The sequence below is a fragment of the Priapulus caudatus genome, unplaced genomic scaffold (assembly GCF_000485595.1).
Source record: "Priapulus caudatus unplaced genomic scaffold, Priapulus_caudatus-5.0.1 Scaffold7, whole genome shotgun sequence".
Lineage (NCBI taxonomy): Eukaryota > Metazoa > Priapulida > Priapulimorpha > Priapulimorphida > Priapulidae > Priapulus > Priapulus caudatus.
The window spans coordinates 652,596-672,949 of record NW_014577068.1 but is presented as its reverse complement, the minus strand read 5'-3'; the positions used below and the strand labels follow the sequence as shown (position 1 = coordinate 672,949).

Sequence of the window (20,354 nt, the reverse complement as noted above, 5' to 3'; positions counted from 1 at the left end):
CTTCTCTCTCTACACACGGCAGTAGCTCCACCTCCTCTCTCTGCACACGGCAGTAGCTCCACCTCCTCTCTCTGCACACGGCAGTAGCTCCACCTTCTCTTTCTACACACGGCAGTAGCTCCACCTTCTCTTTCTACACACGGCAGTAGCCGTGGCCCCGCAATCACGCACTCAACGTAAATCGTGTGACTTGCTCCTGGTGACCCTGTACCTCCTCTCTCTCTCTCTCTACACACGGCAGTAGCGGTACACGCCCACACGCGCGTGCGGGCCTTCACAACATCCGTCGGTGCCGCCCTTTTCTGACCCGCCGATGCTCTCTTCCTACCTGCCGACAGATCTACGCCAAGGCAGGCTGCAGCGGCAGACCGCGCACAGGCCCAGCCAAACTAACAGCACATGTAGGCGCGAGTGTCCCGTATACCGCGTGTAGTGAGCGAGTCGTACACACCAGAGCAACGTACCCGCGCCGCACATACATACATACATACAGGCTCGACATGCCTGTGTGTGGCTTCCCGCAAACGAGCTGTTAGCAAGAAGCAAGCGCGGGACGGACAGATGGGAATTTGCTCAAGTTCCACGCCCCCCCCCTCCAACCCGATCATCAGGGAACGAGTCAATGAAATCGATATATCGCAGTCGCATCGTCTAGCATTTTTTTCGCCTTAACTGGGACTAACAGCTGCGCGTGGACAACTGCTCAATACAAGCTCAGCCGGCCGGCGCGGTGACCTTATAACCCGTGCTGAACAACAGTCTCCGCATCTCTCCGCATCACATCTCTGCTATATAGCGCACACCCGTGTTTATCTGCACGAGATATTCTAGTGCGCGCGCTAGGGAGCCCGGCTTTTAAGTTTTTCAGCGTTTCTGCTGGTTTAAAATAAGAGGCGACGTTAGAGCTTTGTGGGGGCTAATGTTAGGCGTGCACACACAGAAAGCATGGTTCTGCGGAATACTGTTACATCGCACTCGCTGTACCATGTTGTTAGTTCACGTACAGTCGCTCCTCCTCCATAAAAAAATGCCCTATGAAGCAACTGCAGCAATTAATCAGCTTAAATTCGCGAGCATACTGAATAGGAATCCATAAGAGGGCAAAAAAACATTCGCCGTGGCAGCAAGGAGGGATATGATATGGAACAGACTGCCGCACGTGAAATAAACCTTCTTAAAAGTAACTAAAGATTAGAGTATAGGGGCAAGTGGAGTGCTGGTGCCATCTATCGTTGGAATGCAACAGCTAGTAAACTGCCCTCTGCAGCATTCATTGCATTCATGTAACCGAAGCCTCAATCACATTACGCACACATTCACAGACATCTCACCTACGCCAACAGACATCTGGCCCTATTTACTTAATTCCCAGTAAATGTTACTTTACTAATATTCTAGTGATACCAGAACACATCATACTACTACAACACACACGGGTAGCATTTCATTGATAGCAGAAATCTCAGGACCGCCTGGTCCCGGATTGCATACACACGCAGTTTAGAGCGGGCTAACTTAGCACGCTTCAACGAGGCCGAGGGCCTAGCCCACCTCCATTTTCGAGCCAAGATAGACCGAACTAGCGCGTATTTAGCCCGGGATAGCGTGTACACACTGGAAAAAATTAGCGCGCGCCTATCCTGGACTAGTTTGATGTAGGATCAATTTTGCAGTCTGTACGGGGTAATAGATGGCGTTACTTACTATCTGTGCCTTCTCATTTAGCCAGATATAGATGGCGCTACTTAGACGACATTAGTTATAGATGGCGTTACTTACTATCTGCGCCTTCTCACTTAGTCAGATATAGATGGCGCTACTTAGACGGCATTAGTTATAGATGGCGTTACTTACTATCTGTGCCTTCTCGTTCTCGGTGAGTGCGGCGTCGCGTGTGTCGAGCGCATCTCTCAGCTCCTGCCAGCGATCCTGCAGCGTGGCGATCTTCTGCGTGAACTCGTCAGCCTGCGGGTGACCCTCGTTAACGAGCTGGTTGCCGATGGCGATGATGCTGAGGATGCGCGGCTCGTGGTTTTCCACCTCCCTGCGCAGGTTCTGTGCGAGGAGAAGATACATGTACGTGTGTCTATACATATACATACACATACACATATACATATATATATATATATATGCACATACACATACACAACACATATACATACACATACATATACACATATTCATATATACATACATATACATATATACATAAACATATATATATATATATATACACGTACACGTATACATATACATACACATACATATACATACACATATACATATACATATACATACGCACACACGCACGCACGCACGCACGCACAGGCACACACACACACACACACAAACACGGCGCCCTTACCTGATGCTTCTTTTTCAGGATCTGGCTCTGGTAGAGGCTGTTGCCATACTTCTTGCTGGTGGCTAGCGGCATCTTCTCCTCGATCCACATCAACTCATCCTCACCATCACGACCGAACTGGTAGACGATTCTCTTCCTCTCCAGTGCTGTCTTACGATCCATCAGCGGCGCCTGCAACTTCTGGAACCTGCGTGTAAAAAGAGATAGTGTGGCTTAGTCATCTCTGGGTGCAGCGAAACAAGGGACAGGGTGAAATGCAATCTAGAATCTGCCTAGAAACACATAGAGCTTGGTACACTCAGGGAGCTCCACTTAATGTCACTCTTTATAGGCACTCTTTATAGGCACTATTAGGGCAGTGGTTCTTAACCTTTTTTGAGTCATGGACGCCTTTGAGAATTTGGTGAAAGCTACGAACCTCTCACCAGAAAAATGCACATAAGCACATAAACGCACAATTTTGCATACAGTGGGTTTCACGGACCCCTTGAAGCCCATCCAGGAACCTCAAAGGGGTCTGTGAACCACAGGTTAAGAACCCCTGCTTTAGGGGGTCCATTATCAGATACATCATAGGAAGTCATAACCACCAAAATATTAGAATGTCAAGTATAATTTTTTTACACTATTTCATGTACAAAAATTCATGACATGCCAACGCAATCATTTCACTGTTTCACACAATAGGCCCCATGTTGCTTCATACGCGTGGAGGTCCTAGGAGCTACATACCTTGCTTCGACCATCGTCTTTTTGGCTTCTATGGCTTCTAGCTTCTCGATGTTGTCTGGCTCCAGCTTGGCAAGGTGGGCGGCCTGTGTCTCTAGCTCCATCACCTGCGCCTGCTTCATGTTCATCTCACTCTCCAGCACCTAGTGCAAGCATAGACTCTCTCAGATAATGCCAGCGTTCATTCTCACATCACTGAGTAATTACGTCGATGCATGTATGATCAGCTCGCACGTGACTCCGTGAACAATACAGATCTCGAGTTGATCCTCGCACAAATGAACTGTTACAATGTATAACACGAGGCCGAGAGCGTCAAGCAGCAACAGCACGCTGTGCAATACTGAACGTGTAATAATGTACATCATACCCATAAACTTACTATTACCCTCCTGTCGTCACCCACCCTCACACTCGTCACCCATATTATGTTGGGAACACACCTTCCCTACATGTTGGAAGCTTTCCTATCCTGTCATGTCACCAGCTGCCACCCACTATATGGTTTCAAGCCTTTGCTCTCCCACCCTGTAACCCACCCTGTTGCATATTAATATTGCTCTGCCTCCCTGTAACACACACTGTTGCATCTTACTTTCCCTCCATGTTACAAACTCTCTCCTTGCCCTTACTCACTTGTTCTGCATGAGTAGGGTAACGCCTGTGCTTCTCTGACTACCCTGCTACATCACACCCTCCCTCCCTCTACCCTGCTACATCACACCCTCCCTGCCTCTAACCCCTGCTAAACTATCATCACCCTCCCTTCCCTCTTCTCTGCTACATACACACCCCCCTCCACTCTACCCACCCTGCTTACATCACACCCTTCCTCCCTCTACCCTGCTACATCAACACCCGTCCCTGCCCTACTACCCTGCTTACTATCGACACGCTCTCCTCCCTCTATCTCTGCTAGCATCAACCCTCCCCCCTCTACCGCTGCTACACATCATACCCTCTCTTCCCCTACCCCTGCTACATCGTACCCTCTCCTCTCCTCTACCCTGCTGACATCACACCCCTCTCCTCACCTCTACCCCGGCTGCTACATCACACCCTCCCTGCCACAGTTACACCCTCCTGCCTCTACCCTGCTAGATCATCACCCCCTCCCTCCCCTCTCCTTCCCGCTGCTACATCAACACCGTCCTCCCTCCCTCTACCCTGCTACATCACACCCTCACCTCCCTCTACCCTCTACCATCAGCATGCCTGACCCTGCCCTCTAACCACGCAACACTGCACTGCATCAACAAGATTGCTCCTCACCATCCCTCTCTCCCTACTACCCTGACTCCATCACACCCTCCCTGCCTCTAACAGCTGCTACATCACAAGCTCCCTACGTGCCTGCCTCTACCGGGGGGCGGGGGCAGCTGCTACATCACAGCCCTCCCTGCGTCTACCCTGCTACTCACAGCCCCTCCTCCCCTTCTACCCTGCTACATCAGCACCTTCCCTCCATCTAACTCTGCACATCAACACCCTCCCTGGCCTCCACCCCTACATCACACCTCCCTCCCTCTACCTGGCACAGTCAACTACCCTCCCTGTCTCTACCCTGCTACATCACACCCCTCCTTCCCTCTCCCCTCTACCCTGCTACATCACAAATCAAAAGCCAGCCGCCTCCCTCCCTCTACCCCTGCTGACATACACAACCACACTCATGCCACCTCCCTACTAAACCCACCTCTGCTAAATATCACAACCCTCCCTCCCTCTACCCTGCTGACATAACACTTTCCTGCCTCTACCTGCACAAGTCAACACCCCTCCTCCCTCTACGCCTGCTAATTCACCACCCTCCATCCTCTAACACCTGGGCCTGCTACATACACCCACCTCCTCTACCCCTGCTACATCCACAACCCTCCTCCTCTACCTGCTACTCACACGCCGTCCTCCCTCTACCCTGCTACATCACACCCGTCCCTCCCTCTACCCGCTCAACTGCTACCATCACACCCCCCGCCTGCCCTACCCGTAGCTACATCACGACCCTCCTCCTTTCTACCCACTGCTACATCAACCGCTCCTTCCCTACTACCGCGTCTAGCACATCATAATCCCTCCCCTCCCTCCTAACCCGACTGACTACACCAGAGTTCGTGTAACACACTCCTCCCTCTAAACCACTCTACATCACACCTCTCCTCCCTCTACCCTCAGAACTGCCTACATCACACCCACTGCCCGCGACATTACACACCCTCCTGCCTCTACCACGAACAACAGCTGGCCAGATCAAACACACTGGTCATCCCCCAAGCTCCCGCATCATCCCTCATACCACAACAACCCTGCTACAGTCACACCCGTCCCTCCCGTCCCGTCTACCCTGCACATCCAACCCTCCCTCACCTCTACCCACCACTGGCTACAATCACAGCCTCTACCTGCCATCTACCTGCTGCATACACACTACTCACACCCTCGACCTCCCGTCTCCCTCATATACCCCTGCTTACATCATCAGCCTCCCTCCTCTACTACTACCTCCTGCTACAAATCACACCCCAATCCCTGGCCTCTAACACACCTGCTACACTCACACCCATCTCCTCTCTAACCCTGCACATTCACACCTCCCTCCCTCTACCCGGTCCTGCTACAACAAACGCTCCCCCCTCTACACCCTGCTACAAATCACACTCTCCACCTGGCCTCTAACCATCTGCTACATGTCCACACCCGTCCCTCCCTCTACCCGCTAACATCACAACTCCTCCCTGCTCTACCTGCTAGCAGTCACACCCTCCCTCCCTCTCCCTCTACCGCTTGCTTACAACGTCACACCGTCCCTGCCTCCTCTACCCTGCTACATCACACCACTCACCTCCCTTCTAACACCCTGCTGACTCACAGTCTCCTCCCTCTCCGCTGCTACCCATACACTCCTTTGCTGCCTCTACCCTGCCCTACATCACACCCTCCTCCGCCTCTACCCGCTCATCACACCTAATCTGCCTCTAAGCCGCTACGCGCGCCTGCCCAATACATCACAAAGAAAAAAACCCTACCTGCCACTCTGCTACCAATCAATCAACCTCACCACCCTCACCCTCATACAACACACACCCTGCTAACATCCACCCTCCCCGCCTCTACCCCTGCTACTCACTACCCCCTCTCCTCTACCCTGCTACATCACACCCTCCCTGTCTCTACCCTGCTACATCACACCTCTCAACCCTCCCTCTCCCTCTACCCTGCTACATCAACACCGTCTGCCTCCCTCTACCGCTATCGACCTGCTAATCAATCCACACCCTCCCTCCTCCTTACATTTTTTATGGTTAACCGGAGACAAAATGCCATCTGTGCCGTCTCGTACGCTCCTGCTACACTCACAGCGGCTCCCTCCTGCCCACCCGCTGCCTGCTACATCACAACTCCTCCCTCCCTCTACCCTGCTACATCACACCGGCCTGACTCTACTGGCTACATCCACTGCTGCGCCTCCTCCCTCTACCCTGCTAGCATCAACATCCTCCCTGACCTCTACCCCTGCCTACACCACAGCATCCCTCCCTCACCTGTCCCTCTACTTCTGCTACATAAACGCCCCATGCATCTACCCTGCTAACATCACACGCTCTCCCTGCCTCTACCGTCTGCCTTACAATCACACCCTCTGGCCTCTACCACCTCTACATTCAACAACCCTGCCTCCCTCTCCCTCTACCCCCGCTAATACGACACCCTCCGGGGCTGCTCTTACCCTGCCCTACCATCCAACACCCACCTTGCCCTCTACGGGGTCTGCTACAGGTAACACCTCTCCCTCCCTCTACCGCTGCTACCATTTTCACCACCCTCGCCCTGCTCTAACGGGTGTGCCTGCTACATGCACACCCTCCCCTGCCTTCTACCCTGCTACATCCACCCTCCCTTGCCTCTACCTCATGCTACATCACAAGCCCCTCTCCGCCTCCTGGGCCGCCCCCACCTGTGGTCTGCAGAGCAGGGTGGATCTGCTGGTCAGTGTCGGTTCCCGTGTCTGCACAGACCTGCGTCTCTAAACCCTGCTACATCACATCCCTCCCCTGCCTCCCCATTCGCCCCACTTCACCGTGCTGGGTCTGCTGACAGGGAGACGGGTCAGGTCGGTCTCCCGTGTCCTGCACGATCTGCGTCTCTACCGCCTGCTCATCCACCCGCCTCCTCCGCCCACCGCCCCCATCACTGCTTGCTGGGTTCTTGCAGAGCGGGTGACCGGTAGGTCGGCCTCCCGTGTCCGTGTAACGATCTGCGTCTCTACCTCTGCTACATCACAACCTCCTGCCCTCCTGCCGCCGCCCCCCTCACCTCTGGGCTCCTAGCATGAGCAAGGGTGACGCTGGTCAGGTCGTGCCCCGATGTCCTGCCACGATCTGCGTCCCATCTACCCCTGCTACCGGTGCAAACACCCCTCCCTGTCCTCTACACACACACTGCACATCACACCCCGCCCCCTCCCCATACCCAGCCCCCCAGCCCTCTCTAGCATCACACCTCCTCCCCTACCACTGGCACTGCACATCACAGCGCGCCCTCATCCTCTACCCCTCTACACTCACACCCTCCCTGCCTCTACATCACCCCTGCTCACCACACGTCACATCGGCCCTCCCGCCGTTCCCTCCATACCCTGCCAAGCCATCACAGCCCTCCCTGCTCCCCGCCGCCCGGTCACGACTGCTGTCTGCAATGAGGCAGGGTGACGCTGGCAGGTTCGGTTGCCCGTGTCCTGCACGATCTGCGTCTCGAGCTCGTTCATCCACTCGTCGATGTCGTCGCACGACTGCTCGTAGAGCACGTGTCGATTCGCGTCGAACAGCTTCTGTCCCTTCTCCTGCGTCGCCTTCTGCAGGTTCTCATACTCCTGCTGCAGCTCGTTCATGCGACGCTGGATCTCCTCCGCAAACTCGGGCTTCTCCTCCTTCAGACGCTCGCCCTCCTGCGGGGGAGAAACGCGACGAGAGTGAAGGTACGTGCGCGGAGCATGGAAATCTAACTGGTGCAAGGGGTGTGCTGGTGCGACGCGTTATAACAGACAAGGTATATGCACCGATGTTACCTGCCTATCTCTACCTTTCTATAAGGAAAACTATGAGGTGCACGGAATGAGCTGGTGTGACAACCTAGCTGTGCTCGAGGTGGTACGAGGTAGGCTCACTGCTAGTGTACGTAAATACTGCTCATATTACTCAGAAGCAAGAGGAATGCAAGTGATAATAACATAATTACGGAGTGTTATTGTGGCGCAGCAATGAACCTTCCTGGTTCAACCAGCTTTAAGATTTAAAATTCAAAATTTAAATAAAAATCTAAAAAATTTCATTCTTTCCTCTGATACACTTCAGATGCCAGCCCATATGATATTATTGGTTACTAATTGCATTTGGGTCTTAATCCACCCACCTCTACACCCACGGTTACCCACAAATTCACACATACGCTCACACGTAAACATACGCACGTACATGAACACATGAACACACACACACACACACACACACCTGAAGGACCTTATCCAGTCTCTCCCTGTTGGCGTCGAGCTCGGCCTGGAAGGCCTGGTGGCGCGTCCACTTGCTGTGCACGGTCTTCGCGGAGCGATAAGTCTCGTCCTGGGCGACGTTCGTCTTGTCCTGCGTCCAGAAGCTGAACTCCTCGCACTCGCGCAGGAAGCGCTGAAGCTCCAGCTTATCCTTCAGTGTCTGCAGCAGCTCCTCAGCCTTCCGGCGGTTCGCATTGCGCCTGCGGAACGTCAGCGATGAACACACCAATGAACAACACTGATGAACAATACTAATGAACAACATTGATGAATAATGCTGATGAACGATAAGCAATGCTGATGAGCGTTAGTGATGAACAACACTGATGATTAATAATGATGAACATTAGCAATGAACAATGCTTATGAATACTAGCAATGAACACCAGCGATGAACAACACTGATGAATGTTAATGATGAACATTAGTATTGAACAATGCTGATGAACCTTAGTAATGAAAATTAGTAATGTCCCAATAATAATTGTTGATTCAATTATAATCGAGAGTAAACCGTCGGCAGCACCAAATTAGATATTCTATTACGAAAATTATTAAATGATCATCAAAAATACCCAATTATTGTAATTGATAACATCTGCTTGGGAGATCAAAATCGTGTCGAAATCGCAATCGTAAGTCTTTCTACGCGATTAACAGGGTCTTCCTTACCGTTCCTGGATGTTCTCGGCCTTCTTGAAGATCTTGTCCGCATCGTAGTGGCCTTCGTCGCACAGCCGCTGACCGAACGTGATGACGGAGTTCACCTTGTCATCGTTCGCGTCCATCGTAGTCATGAACGCCTCCTGTCTCTTCACGGCTGCTTCAGCCTGCTCCATCGCTTGCTGTGATCGTACGCGAGAACACACGGTGAGAGCGATTAATCAAACAGCACATGTCTCATGTACCGCAGAACGTCACGCTACCATATTCATCTACCAATATTGCTTCTTCTTCACAAAAAAAGGATGAGAATGACCCAGAAAAAAAACGAACTTAAACTACAATTGTGACAACACATAGTGCTCGAATTATCTATATCTGCAACCACCACTGGACCAGACCTCTCTATTGTTTTACCAACGTCAACAAGAGTCTCCCTGACACTGTGACGCGACTTCAACCTGACTTCATAATGGCTGGGATTAAATTTAATATGCGACATCGGCCCAAGGTTTAGAAATAATAAACGGACCTAGAAATCTAAATAGAATAGAGATTATAATAGATAAGTTAGAATAGAATATAGATATTTAGATTTTTATTAGAAAAGAATTCTGATTAATGGCAGCCGCGAACCGTAACAAGAACGCGTGTACAGCAGACAGGGCGTGGTCTGTGGGCAGACTGCACGTGAACAGCACTTACGGTCGGCTCCTCCTTCATGAGGAAGTTGTCCTGGTGGTTAAGCAGCACCTCGGCCTGCTTGGCGTCGCGCAGGAACACCTGCAGGTTGAGCGCCTCAGAGAGGAAGCGTTGCTGCTGCTCCCACATCTGCAGCAGCTGCTCCCAGCCGTCGTTCAGGGCCTCCAGACGCTGCGAGTACAGAGAGAGAGGTTAGAGAGGCCGAGAGGAGTGAGAGAGAGGGAGGTTAGAGAGGCTGAGAGGTGTGAGAAGGAGAGGAAGCGTTGCTGCTGCTCCCAGCCATCGTTCAGGGCCTCCAGATGTTGCGGGAGCAGCAACAAGGTAGCATGTGAGACACACGCAACAAGAGATGACAACACACGGAACACGCACGGTAACGTAGAGGGACACAGGTTTTTTTTGGTACAATCGATGAAACATTGTACTTTATTACGCTGGTATGTAATATGCAATTGATAACGCGATAAAAATATACAACATGAAGTATTGTTATCATCACAATATTTTTTGATCTTATAAATTTAAACTTTTAAACTCTTTATCTCATAAATAAGTAAATAAATAAATAAATGAATAAATTTTGCATACCACCGAAAAGTGTCTATCATTTATTTATATATATATATATATATACATAAATTATAGACTTTTCGGTAGTATGCAAAATTTCACTAATTTCATTGAGACGAATCACTGGCTCATGCTGAAACGCGTACATTAGAAGCGATGTTCTGATCGTGAGTATGCTCACCTGTCTCAGGAAGACGTACTGCGGGTCGGTCTGGTTAGCGGTCAGCTGGTCACCGGTCTCCTTCAGCTTTGCGTGTTCCTCAGCGTAGCCGTCGATCTCCTGCTTGTAGGCCTGGTGCTCCTGCAGCAGCTTCTCAGCCTCCTGCAACACAGGCACACAGGTGCGTGTTGTGCTGTGTGAAGTTATGTCCACACGCAATTTGTGCACACGAATGTATGCTGGGCTGGTCATACACACACGCACGCACGCACGCACGCACGCACGCTACGCACGCACGCACGCACCGCACTGCTACGCACGCACGCACCGCTACGCACGCACGCATGCTAGCTTACCTGCCGGTCGCTGGGCTGGTCATACACACACTATCATGCACGCACGCACACACGCACCACTATTCACGCACGCACGCACATACGCTAACTCACCTGCAGGTCGCTGGGCTGGTCCGCGGAGGCGACGGCCGTCGTCGTCTTCGTCAGCCAGTTCTGGAAGTCGTCGAGGTCGCGCAGGAAGTGCTGCAGGTTGCCGGACTCTGCGAGCTTCTCCTCGCGGTCCTGCAGCAGCGTGTTCAGATCGGCCCACGCGACGCGGATCTCCTCGATGCGCTCGCGGATCGCACGCGCCTCCTCCGGGTTCGTCGCCTCGATGCGCGCAGCCTCCTGCTCCAGCTCCTCCAGCTGCCGAGAGCGAAGAGTAAAGCGGTGAAGCGTGAGGGAGGAAGGGAGGAGACGCGTGGGGGAGATAGTTATGTAGGACTGTATACATTCCTACAAAGTGTGCAGCGTGGGGAGGAGGGAGATGGGAGGAGCCAGTGAAGAGCAAAAGATGAAGTGTGGGGAGAAGGGAGAAGACGTGTGCAGTAGATATCTCTGTAGTACTGTATATGTTTCTCTAACTCATAGCAAAGCGTGGGGAGGGGAGGGGTTGCATCCAGCATATAGCTCTGTAGGACTGTATACATTCCTACAACTTATAGCAAAGCGTGAAGCTTGGGGAGAGGGGAGAATCGTGTAGTTACTAAGATAGCTTTGTAGGACTGTACACATACGTTCCTCTAACTGAGAACAAAGTGTGATGCAAGGTAAGAGGAAAGATGTGTGCAGTAGCTGCTTGCATTACCTCACGTGTATATATTACATACAAATTTGCGAGTTCTGTATGAAGTGTGGGAGCTTGATAAGAATTTGTGAGTATTCCCAGCTGAATGAGCAAACTGGGTGAAAAGTATGACACACAGAACGGGACATGTGCCTAATAATTGCTTTCATTACTTTCAGACAGATTCTGGACAAATGCGAATCAACCATCTCAGCACCCAGAAACCACTTATATTGTGATCAAACTACAGCATTTGGAGTGCTTATGACAGGGGCAGGAGAAGGAACCTACAGATGCTACATTCAAATGAGAAGCTACGATTAGAAGCTTTTTGCTAGTTATGCACAATCTCAAGCGCGTCTCGCCAACTCAACCCATCTCACCCTCACATAATGGCAGCTGGTATGGGCCCAGAGTAAAAAGTATTCAATTAAATTAAATTAAATTTAATTTACTTTATTTACACTTATGAATAACATTTTGGAGGTACCATATTCGTTAAACAAGATAATAGACAATGCTGATAAAAAAACAAAAACAAATAAATCTAAATAAATAGAAGTGATAGAGGGCGGGGCAAAATGACAAGAAGTGTGACGTACTTTATCCTGGATGGCCTTGATGTCGCGCTCCATGAAGCTCATCCTACGTTGCAGCTTCATGACCCCGGCAAGGTCATCGCCGTACTCACGAGTCTCCTCCAGGATCTTACACTTCTCCTCGATCCAAGTCTGCAGGAGATAGAAGAAGAATCGATTCTGTTACTCACAGAATGGCCTTCTTGTAATTCACGTCAGGTAGTATAATAACTGATATCGTACACTATGCTTGCTCTAGGTAAATTAAACATGAAATCCTCTCACGCAGCATTTGCCAAATTTACATTCTGAAATAGGATTTCAATACCGAGAAGCCGAGTGATGCAATTTATATCCAGTAATTCACTGCTGATCGCTAGAATTCAATTGAATAAAATCCAATTTCTGAATACAGTAAGAGATTTAAATAATTGAAATTTATGGAAAGCTTCTTACATCGTGTTTTGAATTGAATGCATATGTAACCACACGCACCAAGTGATTTGATTAAATTACTTGCAATTAAGTTTAATATTTAACGTTCTAGTCTCGACACCAATAACACTGCTTCTCATTATCATCTCTATCACTCAATTCATCGTCATGAACACAATTCTCCCGACAATTATCATCATCACAATAATTGTTAAAACCCAAAATAACATCATCAACAACATCAGCATCAAGGTGATGTTCAAACAACTGGGATGTTCTATCTATACAAACGTACGATGGTCTCCGTTGTTTCGATGTGGAACTCTTGGATGCCGTGGAACTGCTCCAGCTCCTGTTTCTTTTGCTCTGACAGCTCCAGCAAGCGGGTCCAGCTGTCATCATACGACAACAAATAATCACCAACAAATCTACACACACACACTGTGTTACTGAACTACACTACTAAACTACTAAAACGGTGCTACTGAAGAGCTTTGAAATCACCTATTATGAATTCTGTTGGGTGTATACTGTATAGCAATAGATCATTTAAAGAAAAATAGTGGAGCAAATTATCATGTAGCACACTGATGTGTAGGTTGAAAATTACATACAAACATTAAGACGTCATGATCATATGATAGAAACAAAAAGAACAAAACTGGAAAGCTGTTGTCGGAATGATTTCCCCTAAGTTTCGACCTATTCGTAAATCTTCAAAATAAACAGTAGCCAGTAAAATCATCACGCTATCCTGGCTAGTATCATAATAATATTCCAGCATTGCATTAGAGTTCTACGTTTTGTATCCCACTTTATGATCGACTGTTTTAACAACAGATATTATAGTGTGGCAGAAGCAAGTACACGAGCTGTTATTACCATGTGATAACGATACGATACGATACATCACAATATTCATAAGACTCTATTAACCGATTGATGTACTGTACATGTATTGTCACTGTTTGTCTATCTTCTAATTTATGTTCCTTATGGTCGACGCTGATGTAAAAGTTTGTCGACTAGTTATGAATTAAAACCCATTCAATCTTTGCTACCTGTGTATTTATGCAATATCCTTTGTGCCACACATACGGTGGGCACATTGACACATGAGAAAATGATAAGATACAGTGTTACTGTGTAGCGTGGAGTAAGCTATCATGATAATCGATGCATCAATACATCGTGACAGCACTCGCCCATATGTATATGGATATGGATATGGATAAGGATAATGGATATGGATAATGGATATGGATAATGGATATGGATATGGATCTCTACCTCTGGTTGAGCTGGTTCTGACGCGCGACCACAGCGTCCGCATCCGGATGCTCAGCCTCCACGAGCTGACGAGCGATCTCGTTAACAGTGTCCACCTTGTTCTTGTTAGCGTTGGTCTCGTGCTCGAAGCCCTCGAACCTGTGCTTCATCACATCCAGGTCCTCAAAGTCCAGGTCTCTCGATGGAACCATGGTACCCAGCAGCTTCTCCTATACAGAAATCATTAAAATCACGTGAGAACTGCTTTCACCTTCTGATTTCATTACATTTCTCTGTTTTATTTCGCCTTGGCTTGTACGGCTGTATAGTTATAAGCATAAAACACGTGTTAGACATGCCTCCACCCACCTATTGTAGTAAATTTGCTATTTTATTATAGTCTTGGCTCGCATGGTTGTATAATTATAAGAATATAACACGTCATTAAAAAGCCATTACTATCGCATTTGACTAAGTTTGGACGTGTTACTTCTACTTTGGCTCGTATGATTGTGTATTTACAAGTGTCTGCCTAGTGTCTGTCATTCTATAATCTTAATCTACTTTTGACATTTTTGTAAAGTCAACCATAATTTTCATCTTGGCAAGTAGCGGTTTTTTTACACCGACGATGTGCAAGCTGCATCACCAGTAACATCACAATTTCCATACTTAATCAAGGCTCTCTATGTCTTTGTGACCTACCTCCTCCCTGCCCCACGCCTCCCTCCACACAGCAGTGTGACCTACCTCCTCGGTCGCTGGTTTCCCCGCCGAGCAGCGCTACACGCCCATCGACCCGGCGATGCGTCGCGTCGAACGCAGGCAGGCAGTCGATGGTCGCGTCGACGAGCTGCTGCGGCTCGCAGGCCGACAGACACGCCAAGCGCTCGCAGTCGGCCGCGCTCTGGCAGTTCTTCTGCGGAGATGGCCGAGTGAGGAGGCGTGGATCAAGGAGGATGGAGGCACATGCTGCTTCGTTCGCCCCGACTCGCGTCACGGACCTTACCAGCGGCGTCGAGCTGCTGCTGTAACCAGCACAAGGCTACGAGTAACAAGAGTAATAAGAGTGATTGTACGCGTAGGTGAAAGCAAGGGGTGGGGCGTGGGTAGATGGTAATTTGAAAAACAATTTTAAAAAATGCGCCAGAGTTTGTATAATATCGGTTGGCAATTGTGTACGTGGGGGGAGTATCTGAAGCTTAATCAGAATACAAAATTGAGTCATTATCTTCACGGTAAGCAATAAAATGAAGCAAGAAGGGATCGGGCCGTGGGTAGACAGCTAGGGAGCTTGGGTATGCTGTACAGTAGGCTTACTATGGTTGAATTCAGTTGTGTGTGGGCGGGTGGGGGGGGTATTTAAAGTTATAACAGCCATACAAAATTTTCAATATCTCATGGAAAGTGTATTAGGGCCATCTATTGTTTTGCGAATGGTGCATTATGCATAAGCAAATTCAATGTTTAATCGATGCCAACATGCTTGATAAATGGTATATCCTGGGGAATTTAGTTTTATCTCTGTATTGCTTTTAATATTAAGCTTGAACTGGTGTACACTTTAATAATTATACAACCGTGGTGAACATGCCTGTGAGCCAGCATGCACTCGTGGTCGCGTCACCCGCGAAGCGTCAACGAACTGAGAGAACAGTTAATGAAAGCTCTGAGTAAGCCGCCTTACCAGGTGGCACTGTATCAGCCACATCAATTCACTGCTTATATTATTATAATATATTATTATTATTATTATTATTATTATTTAATATAATTATTATATATTATATTATTACAGGCACTGGAGGCGGAGATCAGTGACAGACATAACCACCTTCAGAACGTCATTGCCGGAGAGAGGACCTCATCAAGGGAAGGTCACTACGGCGCCGAGGAGATGCGAGTGCGCATCGACACCATCAACGGCCTGTGGGACAATCTCATCGAGCTGTCGGCGTATCGCAAGAAGAGACTTCTCGAGGCTGTCGACTATTACAAGGTATCACGGCAACCTTTAGTGAGCCTGTGTTATTTAAGGGGATTCATAATTTGTTAGTGAATTATTATTGTCTTCTCGAGGCTGTGGACTAATACAAGATAATCACGGCTACCCTCGATCACTCCTGTATTATATAAGCGATTATTAACCTCATAAGTGTTAATCTTCAAAAGTCCTGGGGACTATAACGAAGATGGAGAGAGAAGTGGATCAATTATTAATTAGTTAGGAGATTATTTATGTCTATAATTAGTTAGGGGATTATTAATGTCTATAATTAGTTAGGGGATTATTAATGTCTATAATTAGCACTCCTGCACGTACATGATGGGATCATGTTAGCTTAGGTTATAGTAAATGCTAGGGTTGTAGTGATCATATGTGCTAATAATTATATACAGCTGGGCTATACAGCCACGTGTGTGCCTAGTGTATAATCACCTCATTCAGGGCACAGGTCCGTACAGAAACAATTCCATTGTTGCCTTTATTATCTCGGGTTTCCTGAATTTTCCTTTGGTATTATGTTTGGTTACTATGTTTAACCTACTTATGGGCCTTGGCAGTTAGCCTTTTATACTTATACGTTGGTTAATATTTACAACTTACGTGCAGTAATGCAACATGGCTTTTATTTATGGTCATGGCTTCAAAGTAGGGTCTTCTGAATGTTGAGGCTAATTACTTGCTATAGGTATAACTCAAGTTGTAGAAGTTGATGAATACATGCTGATGGCAGTATAGTTACCTCTGGGCCCAATGGAGTTGGAGAGGTTATGTTGCATCGGCTCTTGTGTGTTAGTGTGTTAGTGTGTTCGCTGCGATCGATATTAGCGCCGCAGCGGCCAGCGAGCCAGGCACAGGCCAGCCAGCCAGCGCAGCGAGCCAGCCGCACCGCGATAACCAGCGCGTAACACATACATGTTACATTCTGGCGGAGGTATGCACTCTCCGTGAGTGCCCTCTGTCTAGTTAGCAATGTTATTGATTGCTTGGTTATGAATAGCATAATGATCAGGCAGTAGCGCGGAATCCTGCGGACGTGAAATCGGGGGTGGGGTGGGGGGGTCTTGCAGTAAAATACTGTACAAAGCTGGGTTTACACTATCAACTTTTAGTTTGAAAAGTTTATTAACTTGTCAGCTTTTCAACAGAAAGCTTAACTCTGCGCTCGTGGTAATTTCGACCCCCCCCCACCCTTACCCCCACCTTCACGTTGTTCTGAGTCTTGCAGTCTGTGCATTGTTCATTAACTTGTTTAACTGATATATTACCTCCAAAATGTAATTCTAAATTGTAAATGTAAAAGTAATTTGAATTGAATTGAATTGAACGGAGTCGTCATCATCGCTGCAGTTCTTACTGTACTATACTAGTACTATACTACTACTGTACTATACTGCTACTAATAGCTATACTGCCTACTATGACATATACTATACTATACTATACTATACTATTACTATTTACTATTACATACTATACTGTACTAATATAACTCTTGTAAAGTCTATACGTACATATCTAACGTCTCGCGTCGTTGTCGTGTGTTTGCTGGCAGTTCTTACTGTAGCTATACTATACTGATATACTATACTATACTATACTAAATACCATACCTATACCATTACCATACGCATACCATACGCATACGCAATACCATACCAGATACCATACCAATACCATACCATACCATATCCATAAGCCAATACGCATACATACCATACCTACCATATACCATACCATACCCATACCATACCATACCATACCATACATACCAATACCAGTAGCTATACTATAGCTGTACTATACTATACTATATAACTCTTGTAAGTCTATCTGGTACTATCCTGACTCGTCGTTTGTGCATGTGTTCGCTGCAGTTCTTACGGCGGACTGCGACGACGTCGACGCCTACATGATGGGACCCTGCCTGACGTCTCGTCTCTGAGCGAGGACATCGTCACGATGAAAGCCAGCCGTCCGAATCCCTGCTGCGCAAGCACAAGCGTGGTGACGAGCATAGTTGTTTAGTATGAGCCAGCGGGTTAAATAATTGACAAATTGTTATTATTGAACAGCTGGTATTAAGGATTGACAAAAAAGTGGTAAGCCGCAGATTTTTAGCCCCAGCGATAGTTTTTATAAAAAATGGCAGCAATTTGGTTTAATTCTGCAGGTATTCGAATAGTAACAAGCGGTTAAACATATCATTCATTATATATATATATATATATATATATATATATATGTATTATAATATTATATATAATATAGATTTAGAACACATAAAAGTAAAAGAAGTAACAATAAAATTCGTAGACAACATGAATTTATTCACTGAAGTAAGTTCATAGCCATCGTCAGCCGTCTGCAGTAAAATTGAGGGCCTAGAGGAAAATGGCCTGACGAAATCGATCATGATGAATGATTGATGATTTGATTGATTGATTGATGATTTGATTGATTTGCGTGTCACGCCGTGATGCAGGAGATGACAGAGGATGCTGAGAACTAGCAGAGAGCGATGGTGGAGGGTCTGATTGCATTGTTCATTGATTAATTGATTGATTGGAATCTCACACACATTGATTGTGGCAGGAGACGACGAAGAGCTGAGAACTACAAGACGATGGTGGGAGGTCTGCATGAGCAGGCGACACGCTGGGGCGAGGGACGCCGCGCAGTGCGCGGCCGAGGTGAGGGAAAAGAAAAAAAAAAAAAGAAAAGTCTCGCGAGCATCGAGCCGTGCTGTTACCGCGAGCTGAACGAGCTCGCTGAGCTGCGGAGACAGCGCCTCATCGACGCGCAGTCCCTCTACAGGCTCTACAACGAGGCCGACACCGTCGAGGCGTGGGTCACAGAGAAGGTAGGTCACACTGCTGTGTGCGAGGGGAGGCTGGCAGGGAGGAGGTAGTACACTGGCTTTGTGGAGGGAGGCGTGGGGCAGGGAGAAGGTAGGTCACACTGCTGTGTGGAGGGAGGCGTGGGGCAGGGAGGAGGTAGGTCACACTGCTGTGTGGAGGGAGGCGTGGGGCAGGGAGAAGGTTAGGTTCACACTGCAGCTGTGTGGCAGGGCAGCGTGGTGCAGGGAGAAGGTAGGTCACACTGCTGTGTGCGAGGGAGGGCTGCTGCAGGGAGAAAGGTTAGGTCACACTGCTGTGTCGGAGGGAGGTGTGGGGCAGGGAGGAGGTAGCGTCACAACTGGCTGTGTGGGGGAGGAGCGGCTGGTTAGGCCGAGACATGAGCACATCGCAGCTGTAGAGTGAAGGTTTCAAAGTTCCAATGGCCAGTCAGAGAAAATTTTTTATCGTTAATCTGCACTAATGCCATAAATCGATCTTGCAAGTTTGAAAGGTAAACCTGACATAGAGAGCCTTGATTAAGCTATGGAAATTGTGATGTTTACTGCGTGATGCAGGCTTGCACATCGTCGGTGTAAAAAGACCGCTTACTTGCCAAGCATGAAATTTATGGTTGACTTCAACAAAAATGTCTAAATGAAGATTAAACATCTATAGATGACAGCACACTAAGCCAGACACTGGTAAATACACGACCATACGGCCACAAGTAGAAGCTGAAACGTCGCAACTTAGTCCAAATGCCGATACGTAATGGGCTTTTTAAATCGACGTGTTTTATTCTTATATATTATACAACCATGCGAGCAAAGACATATAATAAAATAGCAAATTTACTACAAATAGCGTGGGTGGAGGCATGCTAAACAGCGTGTTTTATGCTTATATACTATACAGCCGTAACAGGCCAAGGCGAAATAAAAACAGAGAAATGTAATGAAATCAGAAGGTGAAAGCAGTTCTCACTGATTTCTGTGCTAGGAGAAGCCTGCTGCGGTACCATGGTTCCATCGAGAGACCTGGACTTTGAGGACGCTGGATGTGATGAAAGCACAGGTTCGAGCGGCTTTCGAGCACGAGACCAACGCTAACAAGAACAAGGTGCGACACTTGTTAACGAGATCGCTCCTCGCTCGTGGAGTCTGAGCATCCGGATGCGACGCCGTGGTGCGCCGGGTGCAGACCAGCTCAACCAGAGGCTAGAAGATCCATATCCATATCCATAATCCAATTATCCTATAATCCATATCCATTATATCCATATCCATTCAATTATCCATAGATCCAAGTATCCATTAATCCATATCCAGTATCCCATAATCCATATCCATTACTCCATTATCCATTATC

General features: G+C 48.0%; 1 protein-coding gene across 1 annotated transcript in view; it reads right to left on the bottom strand.

Annotated features, from left to right (window-relative positions):
• Positions 1-20,354, bottom strand: part of LOC106805681 (spectrin beta chain-like) — a gene marked incomplete at its 5' end in the record, with an annotated part of 60,842 nt that overhangs the window by 8,482 nt on the left and 32,006 nt on the right. The window contains 14 exon segments of the mRNA XM_014807373.1: positions 1,855-2,055; positions 2,369-2,555; positions 3,101-3,240; positions 7,779-8,042; positions 8,605-8,842; positions 9,315-9,487; positions 10,011-10,178; positions 10,759-10,899; positions 11,187-11,438; positions 12,462-12,590; positions 13,168-13,264; positions 14,163-14,371; positions 14,929-15,186; positions 18,899-18,966. Coding sequence (XP_014662859.1) covers positions 1,855-2,055; positions 2,369-2,555; positions 3,101-3,240; positions 7,779-8,042; positions 8,605-8,842; positions 9,315-9,487; positions 10,011-10,178; positions 10,759-10,899; positions 11,187-11,438; positions 12,462-12,590; positions 13,168-13,264; positions 14,163-14,371; positions 14,929-15,186; positions 18,899-18,966 — 2,525 coding nt within the window.